Source organism: Kryptolebias marmoratus, linkage group LG10, assembly GCF_001649575.2.
Source record: "Kryptolebias marmoratus isolate JLee-2015 linkage group LG10, ASM164957v2, whole genome shotgun sequence".
NCBI lineage: Eukaryota > Metazoa > Chordata > Actinopteri > Cyprinodontiformes > Rivulidae > Kryptolebias > Kryptolebias marmoratus.
Genome location: NC_051439.1, coordinates 829,868 through 842,427, shown reverse-complemented (window position 1 = coordinate 842,427; position 12,560 = coordinate 829,868). Strand labels below are relative to the sequence as shown.

The window sequence follows — 12,560 nt, the reverse complement described above, 5'->3', positions numbered from 1 at the left end:
TACGGAATAGGGAAAGAATAATAGATAATAGATAATAAAGAGAAACAGGAAAACAATGGTGTGAATGCTTAAAAGCATTCACACAATAAAGAGAAACAGGAAAACAATGGTGTGAATGCTTAAAAGCATTCACACAACTAGGGTAACTTCACAAGGAAAAATTGCACCACACAGCAACTACTTTGGCTCTTTTAAAGTAGCAGCACAAAGTAACATTATCAAAATTGATCTTTGACATTTTAAAATCAATTTAGAATCTTCCATATTTGTGATGCGATTCATCTAAAAAATACATTTTACGTCCCACTCCTACTAACTCTTGTAGCTTTTTAGAATATTTTTTTCATTTTTTTTTTTTCAAAATAAGAGCGATGGATGTGGCTCCTATGTAGATAAGCCATGACTAACTCTGGTATTAGCCACTGGATAAAATGTACATCCAATATGTGTTTTTTTTTTTTATTATTTGCTACACAACTGAATGACAGCTTGGAGCAACAGGTTGGAGGAGGGGGAGTGCTATTCAGGGGTCACTGGTACCATCAAAAGATGTTTAAATTGTAGGAACAATATGACAGAAAAATTTGGTGCTTTTGACACCTTGACTTCATAACCTTGAAACTGAGAACCGACCCATGCCTTGACACTGGCAGTGTATGCACTTTTTATGTCTGCCTGTGGACAATCATGAGATAATAAAACGGTTATCTTTTTAGACTGGATTCCACAGGCTTCTTGGCTACTACTTGGATTAATGCTCTCCATACCAGTTTATTTGTACAGCCATGTTTTGATAGTGTTACAGTTGTGCCATACTCTTTCCATTTTCAGATAATGGATTAAACAGAGCTCTGTGAGATTTTCAAAACTTGGGATATTGTTTTATAACCTAACCCTGCTTTAAAACAAGCAGGGTTAACACAGTGAACTCTGTGAAGTCATAAATCATTTTATGCTGAACATCTCTTGTTCCATATCTGTTAGGTAATTCAACTAATTTCGGATAAGACACAGAAGTGCGACTCAAATGACTCCTAACAATGTTTGTCATTTTAATGTAGTTCATATGACAGAATGTATGGATTCGTGATTTTACAGAAACGACAAACCTGTTAATGTTTGTTACTCAGCTGACAGCTAACTGTGTTTTTAGGTGTTTTTTTTTTTTTTTTTTTTTTACATGTAAAGTGAATACCTAAGATCTGATCATTCCAGATGGATTTTAATGCCAGGCATGAACACTTGTACCAGTCTACTTGAGACTGAATCATACAGGAACACTTGTTATTTCCAAGACTGAACAGGGTCATTAACAGGCTTATCTGCAGAACTAAGGAGCAAGCTAAGGAGGTAATTCAGCGATTTGAGTCAAGTGTGTTGGAACAGGGAAACATCTAAAACTCGCAGGACAGTGGGCTCTGAGAACCAGGGTCTATTGTGTTGTTTATTTGAGAAACAGATGGCAACTGCAGGCATCACACAAAGAAGGCAATCTGGTGATGAGTAATGGTGTTTTTGTAGAAGGACCTTGGTGAAATATTGGGTTTAGGGCTGCAAACACATCGTCCCAGAAGGGGCCAATAATTGGGCCAGTCCAGAATTTGTGAGTGTGATTCCCAATATGTGCACCATAATTTCCCCAGCAGATGTCCGAGTTTACATGACTCATTTTTTGCCACCATTTCTGGAGTCCTAAAAAAACCTTGTAATAAACTTCCATTTCAATTCTCTCCTTGAGTTTGAACTGGTCACTATATGCGGCTCAGCACAGATGTCTCCCCATACCTGATCCGAAATCTGAATGTTCATTTCGTATTTCTACTTATATATTAAATTTTTATGTGTTATATGCACTCATTGTCAAGAATGCTTGGTAAAAGTAACTTAGAGCTTTGCAAGATTGTCTTTCCTTGTTGTACTTTTATTAAAAGCTCCTCAACTGGCGAGGGGTGCGGTACTTTAGTTCCATTCTTTGTGTTTTGTCAAAAAGCTCTTATGTTGTAGATATCTGAAAAAAATCTGTATGAGGAAGCTGGAATTCTTTAATTAACTGTTCAAATGATTTCAAGTATCTATCTTTGATTGGGTGATGTAGTTTGCTGAGACCACATGCTGATCAATTGCTAAAACCTCCATCAACTATAGAAAGCACAAATCCTTGCAATAAAGCAATACTTGATAGAGCAGAAATTTATCTTGGCAATCTGCAAGCATGTTTTATTTGTCTCCAAATTACAAGCAAAGCCCTTTTCCATATGCTCATGTTTAGATCTTTTAAGGTGATCTCTGAAAAAGTTAAGCCCCCGAGTGGCTTTGCACATTGACTTTTTCAATATTGAGCCATCGTGTGTCAGATAAATTCTGCATCCATACTGTTATTGGCCTTAGCTGAGCTGCCCAAAAATTATGTTTTAGGTTAGGGAATTTAAGTTCACCTTAAGCTTTTGATAACATTAATGTTTGTAGCCTGATTTCTGGATGCCTCCCTTGACACATATGTTTGGAGAAAAGCTTATTTAACTAGTCAAACAATGAACTAGGCACATTTACAGGTAGCTTCTGAAAAATATATAATAGTCTAGGCAACACATTCATACATAAGCTTTCTATGCAGACTTAGAGGGACAGGAGAAAAAACTGCCCATCGCTCCAGATCTATCCTAATTTTTTCAGTCACTGCCTCATAGTTTGTTTTATATAGGTTTAAGTGACTGAGGAACTTGAATGCCAATGTATTTAATGCTGCTTTTAGGCCATTTGAACCTGTTGTGGTCTTTAAAGGTTTGTAGTAATTTGCTTCTTCTATCCATAGCTAAAGTTTTGCTCATATTAACTAAATATCCAGATAGGTTCTCATATTCTGAGGATTGTCTCTTTTAATGTAGGAATTGTCATTTCAGGATTGGTCAAGTATAACATCGTCTGCGTATATGACATTTTGTAATGCTCCTTATTTATGGGTAGGTATTATGGAGACAATATATGCAGACTCCTAAACATAATGTCTTATGCAAAAGTTGGAGATAACGCTATGATTCAGTCTCTTGATATCCAAAAGGCATTTGACTGTGTGTCCTGGAACTACTTAGTTCATGCACTGCAGAGATTTCATTTTTGTCCAAATTTTAGAAAGTGGATAAAGACAATGGTTTCCAATCCACAAGCTGCTGTAAAGGTAAATGGGACCTTGTATGACAGATTTAAATTAGAACGTGGCTGTAGACAGGGATGTTTCTTGTCATTTCTGTTGTTTGATATCAGTATTGAGCCCTTGGTGCAGTTAATCAGGGACACCAGTGACATTAAGTGGATTACCATTATTAACCCTGTCTGGTCAGGATTTATAATTTTCTTAATAACTTTATTGACCCGTTTGGCTAGTATTGATGTAAGCAGGGTTTCCCCCAGAAAGAGGCTAAGCCCGGTGGTAGGTGGCTGTTCGCCGGCCGATCGCCGGCCGATCACTGGCCGATCGCCGGCCGATCACTGGCCGATCGCCGGCCGACTGTGATTTAGTAAAAAAATTGATTAAAGTTGACAGAAAGTTGAAAATATGGCTATTTATTATTTTATATTGTAAGATATTCGTGCCAAATATTTACACAACTACAGTTTTAGAAAAAGGCACTTTTGAATACAATTAAAACTAGAGAAATTGCATTTGCTGCGAAAATGCAGTGTGAATACTTTTTTTGCTGAATGATTTGGCTGAAAGCTGCTGAAGATGTGCTGAACTGTTGAGTTGAATGTAAACAGCTAAAGTTGTATCCGTTAGTAGTTGAAAGATTTGTAAAGTTTAATGAAAAACCAAAAAGTGAAACATAGAAGCTGATTTGAAGAGAAGATTTGCATAAAGTAGAAGAACAAAAGCTGAAAGAAGCAGAAATTAGTTGAAAAAGCTGAAATTAGTTGAAAGAAGCTGAAAATGACAAGAACAAAGCTGAAATTAGCTGAAAGAAGCAGAAATGACCAAAAAGAAAAAAGCTGAAATTAGCCTGAAAAAACATTGTGGCCTTAAAGCCCATTTGACCTTGAAATCCATAGGGCTGATCCCTGCGGATATGCTATTTGGCAATTGTATTTTTTAGTTGAGTAAGGATTTTTTTTTTCTTTTTATTTTGCTGTGAAGTCGTTTAACATATTAAACCATGTAACTTACAACCTTATGCAAGGTCATGTTCATAGCTGAGACAATCTTTACTTAATGATTGTCTATTTTCATTTGTAGTGGAGGTAAAGGATCGCCGATGGAGAACCACATGACTGAGTTGAGGGGTACACAAACTACACACAAAATAAAATAATGATACCGTTGAATTTGGTCAAGGGAAATGCATAACCAAAAGTAACAAAAATGACAAATGTTGGAAGGGGGATGAGTATGTATGAGCATATATTCTTGTTTAACATATGCTCTTTTTCAACTACTTGACAATGGGATCTGAATATGAACAAACAAAAAAAAAACTAGGAGAGCCCTGAACACAGTTACTGTTGTAGATCTTTTTTTTTTTATTAGGGTTCCAAGCCCGCGGAAGCAAGCGGGCGGCCAATGCAAGGCATGGCCGTTCGCCTGCTCCCAGCGGAGCAGGGAACCCTATTGTTTTTGTACCGATTTTTCATAATTGTGTATTATTATTTTTCTCCGGTAAAACTACGTGGCCAGAATCTTGTGTCGATGCTGTTTGGTAGAAAGCTTTTATCATATGCTAACCAGTTTAGTACCTTAATTTCTGTGTTTAGTTTGTTCGTTTTTACAACTTCTCTCCATGTTGTTAATGTTGATTTAATCCATTTGTTTTCCAGTCTGTCTATCGAATCAAGCCGTTTAATGTCTGCTATTATTGCTTGCAATGGGACTTCTGGGGACAAACTGTTTTCTATCTCCTTCCATTTTGCTTCATAATTTGGATCACACCAGTAAAGTAGAGTTCTAATTTGGGCGGAGATGAAATAGTTTTTGAGACTGGGGAGGCCCCATCCTCCTTTATCCTTTGGTAATTGTAGTGTTTTGTAACGGATGCGAGGTCTCTTTCCGTTCCATATAAATCTGGATATTTCTTTGTCCCAAACAGTAAAATAGTGGCTTGGGATAGTTATTGGTAGAGTTTGGAAAAGATAAAGGAATCTTGAAATTACATTCATCTTTATGGTTTCTATTCTTGCTGTTAAGCTTAAGTGAGGGATGAGGTTCCATTTTTCCAGGTCTTTTTTAACGGCTGAATAAAGACGACTGTAGTTTATGTCCATAATTTTATCAACATCTTTATGAAGTATTACTCCTAGGTATCTAAAGGATTCTGTATTCCATTTAAGAGGGAATTTCTTAAAATCTTTGGGTGGGCACCAGTAGGAGATAGTTTCTGTTTTTTCAATATTTAATTTGTAGCCAGATAGAAGGCCTATTGTTTCCAGACTGTGCATCAGTTCTGGTATTGAGTTTTCTGGGTCCGTTAAAAACAAAATTATATCGTCTGCATAGCATGCAATTTTGTGTTCTTTTCTATCGATTGTAATTCCTTTGATTGTTTTTGTTTGTCTGATTTGTTGAGCTAATGGCTCCAGATACAGGGCAAAAAGTAGAGGAGACCAAGCACAGCCCTGTCTCACTCCCCTCTCCAGTGTAAGTGATTCTGTTAAGTAACCGTTTATCCTTATTTTAGAGGTTGGGTTATTATAGAGCTCCTTGATATTATTTATTATCAAGTCACTTATTTGAAACTTCTTTAGCACTTTAAACAAGTAGGACCAATCTACTGAATCAAAAGCCTTTTCTGCATCTAGGCTGATGATCATTGCCTTTTCTTTATGTTTCTGTATGTAACTCATTATGTGTAGGGTACATCTTTTATTATCCTGGGTTTGTCTTTTGTTAATGAATCCTGTTTGATCATTATTTATTAGTTTTGATATAATATTCTCCATCCTTTTAGACATTATTGAGGTGTACATACGATAATCCACATTGAGTATTGAGATTGGTCTGTATGATCCGCATTCTAATCTGTCCTTTTGCTCTTTAGGTATAAGTGATATAATGGCTTCTTTCCAGCTTGGGGGGATCTGTGTCTTTTTAAGTGCCCAGTTGTAAGTTTTCAAAAGTAGCGGTATAAGGTCCTCTTTAAAGGTTTTATACCATTCGGAGCTGAAACCGTCATTCCCTGGTGATTTGTTATTCTTTAGATTCTTAATTGCATTTTGTATTTCGGTTTTGGTTATTTCTGCACTGAGTTTGTTGTTTTCCTCCTCGGTCATTTGTGGAAGATCCAGTGTGTCTAGAAATAAATCAATGTCCTTTTCTTCTGACTTCGTTATTTTAGAAAATAGTTTTTTATAAAATGATTCAAAGGTGGATAGTATATCTTCCTGTTTAGTTTTTATTGTATTACTATGATTGTCTCGGATTTTAAAAATTGTCCTATCTGCTTGTTGTTTCCTAAGTTTCCAGGTTAGTACTTTAGTAAATTTTGCACCACTTTCGTAATGCCTTTGTTTTGTGAAGATCATTTTTTTTATTGTTTCTTGGGTAGTCAAATCATTAATATCATTTCTTGTCTTTCTAATCTCTTGTAATGTTTGTTGGCTTTTATTTTGAGCATGTCTATTTTCAAGTTCCTTTAGTCTTTCTTGCAACTCTTGCAGTTTTTTCTGTCTTTGTTTCTTTTTAACTGATGCTATAGCTATAATCTTCCCCCGTAGTACAGCCTTGGCTGCGTCCCAGAGGATTGGTGGAGAGGTTTCACCATTATCATTCTCTTTAATGTATCTTGATATTTCTTCTGATATTTTCTTTTTAATTTGTGCATCATTTAAAAGGCTGATGTTTAGTCTCCACATTTTGCTTCTTTGTTTTTCACCCAAAGCCATTGTCAAATATATTGGGGCATGATCACTTATGTCTATTGTTCCTATCTCCGCTTCGGTAACTTTAGGTCTGTCTTTATTAAAAATAAAGAAATAATCTAGCCTTGTATACACCAAGTTGGGATTAGAGAAGTGGGTATACTGCCTGGTCCTAGGATTCATTTCTCTCCAAATGTCTATTAGTCCGATATTTTGCATTAAGTTGTTGAATTTTTTATTAATTGTTTTACTTTTATCTTTCTGTCTAGAGTTATCTAAGGATGGCTGAAGGTGAATATTAAAGTCTCCCCCGCAGATAAGCGTTCCCTCTGAGTTATTTGCGATCAGGTCCATTATTTTAGTAAAAAACTTGACATCACTTCCAGGTGGGGCGTAAACATTGAGAAAAGTATATCTCTCTCCATTTATATTTCCTCTAACTAATAGATATCGGCCTTCTTCATCTTTGAGTTCAAAACTATGTTCAAAAATCACTTTATTTGATATCAAAATTGCCACTCCTCTTTTATGTTTTCCCCTGTATGAGGAGAAGTATGATTTAGTGTATCCATTTCTGGTTAGTTTTTGGTGTTCTGTGTCATTTATGTGCGTTTCTTGTAGGTAAATTATGTCTATCTTTTCCCTCTTCATCTTTGTCAATATTCGTGTTCGTTTGATTGGATTTAATAAGCCATTAACATTAAAGGATGCCACTTTTAACTTTTCATATAACATTTTCTTGAGTACTAAGTAGTTTTAATAGCATTTTTACTACTAAACTCTCTGGGGAAACTTAACATATCACAAGAACTGTGAAGAACAAGTAAATAACCCTTCTGAACGTGAGTCCTGTGGTTCCAATGTAAAGGTGGGATGTCCTTTACCTGACCTGGGTTGGGGTCAGAACTTGGAGGGAAGTCCTTGACCGATGGTAATAGTGGAAGGGCCCTCCATGGCCGCCTATAGTAAGTGTCCATATCTGTTAAAGGTCCTGGGCCTCCTGATCACTGTTGAAATGTGTGGAAACAGAGAATATGTTTACTCAAAATTGTTTTTGCTGCTCTTTCATTCTGGGGATTGTCTTCTGAAGGCTTGCAGTCTGGATATAGCGCCTGTTTGTCCGGTGGGCTGCTCCTGCTGGATGCTCCTTTCTCTCCCTGCCACTCGCCATGGCTCCCCTTCCAGCAGCTTCATCAGATCTTGACGCGGTGGGATCACCTGGACTGCAAATCCTCGGTCTTTCATGTCCTTTGTGGCATCGTGTGCGGTTTGGAAGAGGCGTGTTTCATCCTTGTAGAAGATGCGGAACTTTGCTGGGTATGGAGTCTGGAAGCGGATCTTCTTCTCCCTCAGCGCCCGTTTTGCTTCGTTGTATTCTTTGCGGCAGTTTAGAATTGCGGTGGGATAGTCATGGTCGAAGTATACCCTCTGGTTGTTAATGTAGATTTCCTTCTTCTCCCAGGCTTTTCTCAGTATTTCCTCCTTTGTACGGTACCGCAGGAATTGAACTACTATCGATCTTGGTTTTGCTGTTCCCGTTGGTTTCGGGGCCAGAGCTCTGTGCGCCCTTTCTATGCCGAGCTCGTATGAATCGGGAAGGCTCAGCTTCTCTCGAAGGAGTTTTTCTACATATTCAATCATCCCTTTGCCTTGTTCTATGCTCTCCGATATATTGAAAATCCGTATATTCTTTCTCCTTGCTCTTGCTTCTTGATCAACCAGCTTATCTTCGTGTTGAATCAGCGTTGTTAGCATGCTTCTCACTGCTAGCTCCACCGTGTTTAGCTTCGCCTCCATTGCCACAACGCGCCCCTCGGCCTCCTCGATTCGTTGGTTCGCTTTGTTAATATCCTCTCTTATAACATCTAGATGTTGTTTGTTTTCTTGTCTAAACTCTTGTACTTCACGTAGGATCATTTCGAGGTTAACTCTGGGTTTTTCGTTACCTTTTGGTTTTCCGAGTCCGTCTTTAGTGTTAGCATGGCTAACCATGCTAGCATGGCCAGCCGTTTGCTGCGGTTCGTCATCACAGTCCGACGCGTTTGGAGCATTTTTCTTGTTTCTTTCTCTTGTTTCCATCCTGTCCTGCGCTTGCTATCTTGCAATAATGTTTCTGAGTAGTTATGATAGGTTGCAGGGGTTTTCTAAAATCTTTAAGAAGGAGAGCTCTTCTTAAGCGGCCATTCGGTTGAAACCGGAACCGGAACCCCTGTTGTAGATCTTTAGAACAAAAAATTATATTGTAGTTCAGGGCGCACGGGTGTGTGAGCACTCCTAAATTGCATCGCACTGCACCAATGCACATACCTTAATCATCTATAATCACAATGTGATGAAGTTCAGGCTTCTGTTGTATAAATTAAATATAGTACAGACAGTCTAGTTTTGAATTCACACTTGCATTATGTCCCATTTTGTCTTCTATTAACTCTATTTGACATGATAGCTCCTGAATGAAAAGAGTGAGCAGTCAGTTGTATTTTTTTCCAGTGGGATGATGTATTCTATCACGTAGTCCATGGCTGTAGCTGCATTTACAAAATCTTTTTCCACTTTGTTGTGGGTGATGCAGAGTCTGTCAGGGAAGAAGATGCCAAAGTGGACCCCCTGTCTGTTGCAGAGCATCTTCCTGACCTCCAAAAAGGCAGCTCTGGCTTTGATGATTCTGGTTGTGTAACCTGGGAATAAACCAATGGAGTTTCCTTTGTAGTTAAATTTACCTCCGCTGTTGCACGCTCTCTTGAAAATATCCATAGCGGCTTCTTTGCTGTGTAACTTCGCGATGATAGTTTGTGGCTTGTCTCCAGGTTTCCACCTAGGTAAACTGTGATGAGAGCAATTCACTCGCACAGTCCTGTCAAGCTGAAAAACTTCTTTGATGGGTCCGGAGATGGCCTACAGAGTGCTGGATCTCGTGCACTCAGCAACACCACTATCCTGATGCTTCCCCTTGTCATCCTTCCTTCAAGGTTGTCACATTTTTTTGAGGCACTTCAACTTGTTCATTAAGTTCAGTTACTGTGCCCTGCACTGTCACCACCTTGTCCGACCAGGTAGACATGCCCCCCTTGACAACTTTCATATCTGCTTTCAGATGTTCAATTTTACCTCGGATAGTAGTGTTGTTGCTAATCTCTGTTCTCGCTTTCTTTATTTCCCTTTTCAGTTCTTCAAACTCATCTGCCAGTGCCTTCTTTAATTCTTCTCTAACACAAATCTTCAAGAGATTTTGTTTTTTATAGAGGCCAGGACTTCTGATTTAATCAGTTCAAGATCCATGCTAACCTTTGCTGCGGTCTCCCATGATGATTGGCCAGTGCATTTGGAGCTCTTGCTCGAGGCAGTGCTTGGCCTAGTAGAAGAGGAAGCCTAGTATTTGTATTTTTTTTTAATTTGCTGCCATGTAGTTATAGAACCACCAAAGCACTTGCAAGACAATTTGGACTCTTATATGTCCTTTAATTATTAAATTTTATACAAATGTGCAGGAGTTCTGACAGACATGTCTTAACTGCATCACGCTTGCTAATGCCCCCATGAGCAATTGCAGTTTGTTTGGTTGTGGCATCTGCGGGAATTGTACTTTGATATTTCAGAACTTTTTTGGGCACCAATATTTTTTATTAAGAAGTATAAGAAGTTACTCCTTCAGCAGGCCTGTTCACAGTGCAAAGAATGAGTTGATGTACATGACAGTTCTAATACAGACACTTCCAAATTAAGTATTACAGTTATTTCAGTATGTTCTCTGCTTTAATATTATGTCTTTTATTTGCTATTATTACATATATAAATTACAATAAATTGTTCATTCCACCACTCTGCAGAATATAAAACACAAACATCTTTGTAATCAAATATCACAAAGAAAGTATTCTGGATCCAAACTGTCCGCAAAACAGACTTTCAGTATCCAGATCGGAGCTCTTTAATGTTCCACATCCAAACATCAGCATAAATGAGACAATAAGGAAGATCTTAGTACCAGACGACATTTATAGCAGGTCTGTTCCTCATTGTCAATAAAAGCAGAGACCACATTTCATCATAAATTAAATAAAATTTTGTCAATTATTCTAACAGGATAGCTGAGAAAACAGAAAAAGAAAGAAAACTTAAGCTATTAGTAATAACAACCTTCTGACAACTGATACAATAGATTAACATTTTTATAAAATGCGATATTTATAAAATATATAAACTGCACACTGTTGCAATACTTGATTTCAGGCATTTAAGCTTTATGTTTGACATATTTTTACTTTTTTAATTTACAGTGTGGGATGAAATGTGTCCCTTGCAGATACAACTGATAAAACCTGTGCGTCTTACCTTGTTGCTCTTAGATCCAGTCCCATTGCTTCACAAAGAGTTAGTAGGGTCAGAGTAAACATATAGAGATAAATGCACATCTACTGTAGATACAGTAAATTAGAAAGCAGGAAAACTAATCATTCAGTTACTTTGCTGTCATACTCATCACACCTTTTCTCTTTCTTTCTTCTTCCATAGGTACAACCTCTCCAACAAAACCTGGCTGACCCTTGACCCCTCCGTCAACACCGTCACACCCCGATATGGCCACTCATTAGCTCTGCATGAGGTATTTGAAGGGCTGATAAAGTCTTTAGGTGTACATTAACCCCCCCCACACACACACACACACACACACATACACACATAGTTTTTATGGGTTTCTGCTTTCTAAGACATTCACTTAGCAATTCATTGTCATCGGAGGCTTTGTTCTTGATATACTTAAAGATCTTGTGGCCCTTTCTTATTGGCTTAGCTCGGTCCTACTTGGGTAAGCCTGGTGTGGGTTCAGAGTTTTTCCATTGGGTTTCCATCAGCTGAGGTTCCAAGTTTAGTTAAGTGCTAAAGATTTGACGTCAGCAGACTACAGGCCGTTGATTGACGTCATTCATGAGATTGTGTCCATCACAAGAAACCCAGCCTTTTTAAAACCTCATAACCACAGCATTCATTTTTGTTTACTTCTTTAAAACATATATAATATATCCAAGGTGATCTAAGATGGTGGTGTAAATTATTTAGCGCTTTATCTGGTCCAAGGACCCCAAAGCACTTTACACTACAATCATTCATCCATTCATCCACACACTGATGGCGGTAAGCTACATTGTAGCCACAGCTGCCCTGGGGCGGACTGACAGAAATGAGGCTGCCATCACACCGGCGCCACCGAGCCCTCTGACCACCACCAGTAGGCAAGGCGGGTGAAGTGTCTTGCCCAAGGACACAACTGCTGAGACAGCTGGAGCGGGGGCTCAAACCAGCAACCCTCCGATTACAGGACAAACCCCCTACCTGAGCTACTCCACTGGTGTGGAGAGACGCAGCGACCTGACTCTCTTGTAGTTTTGGCAGCAGCTTTTTTTACAGTGCAGACTGTTCTACTTACTGAGGGAGTTTACATTCCACCTGAGGTAATGCTAGGCAATCGCTGGAGAAGTTATACCAGGCCATTAGCCAGCATTTATCATCACAGTCAGACAGTGTGGTTATAGCAGTAGGGGCTTTTATCATACTAACCTGAAGACTGTCCTGCCCAGATTTCACAAGTACATAAACTTCCCCTGAAGAGAAGATAGTAGATCGTGTTTACTTCAACATCTCACATGCCTACAAAGCTTGCCCTCTGTCACATCTGGGACTTTCTGATCAACTGTCTCTGGTGCTAATCCCAGCATATA

At 38.5% G+C, this 12,560-nt stretch overlaps 1 protein-coding gene across 8 annotated transcripts in view; it reads left to right on the top strand.

Moving 5' to 3' along the window:
• Positions 1-12,560, top strand: part of atrn (attractin) — a 166,652-nt gene that overhangs the window by 28,729 nt on the left and 125,363 nt on the right. For all 8 annotated transcript variants that reach the window (XM_037977666.1, XM_017435256.3, XM_037977668.1 and 5 more), the window contains exon 7: positions 11,356-11,446. In XM_037977666.1, the coding sequence (XP_037833594.1) occupies positions 11,356-11,446 (91 nt within the window). The remainder of the gene's footprint in view (positions 1-11,355; positions 11,447-12,560) is intronic.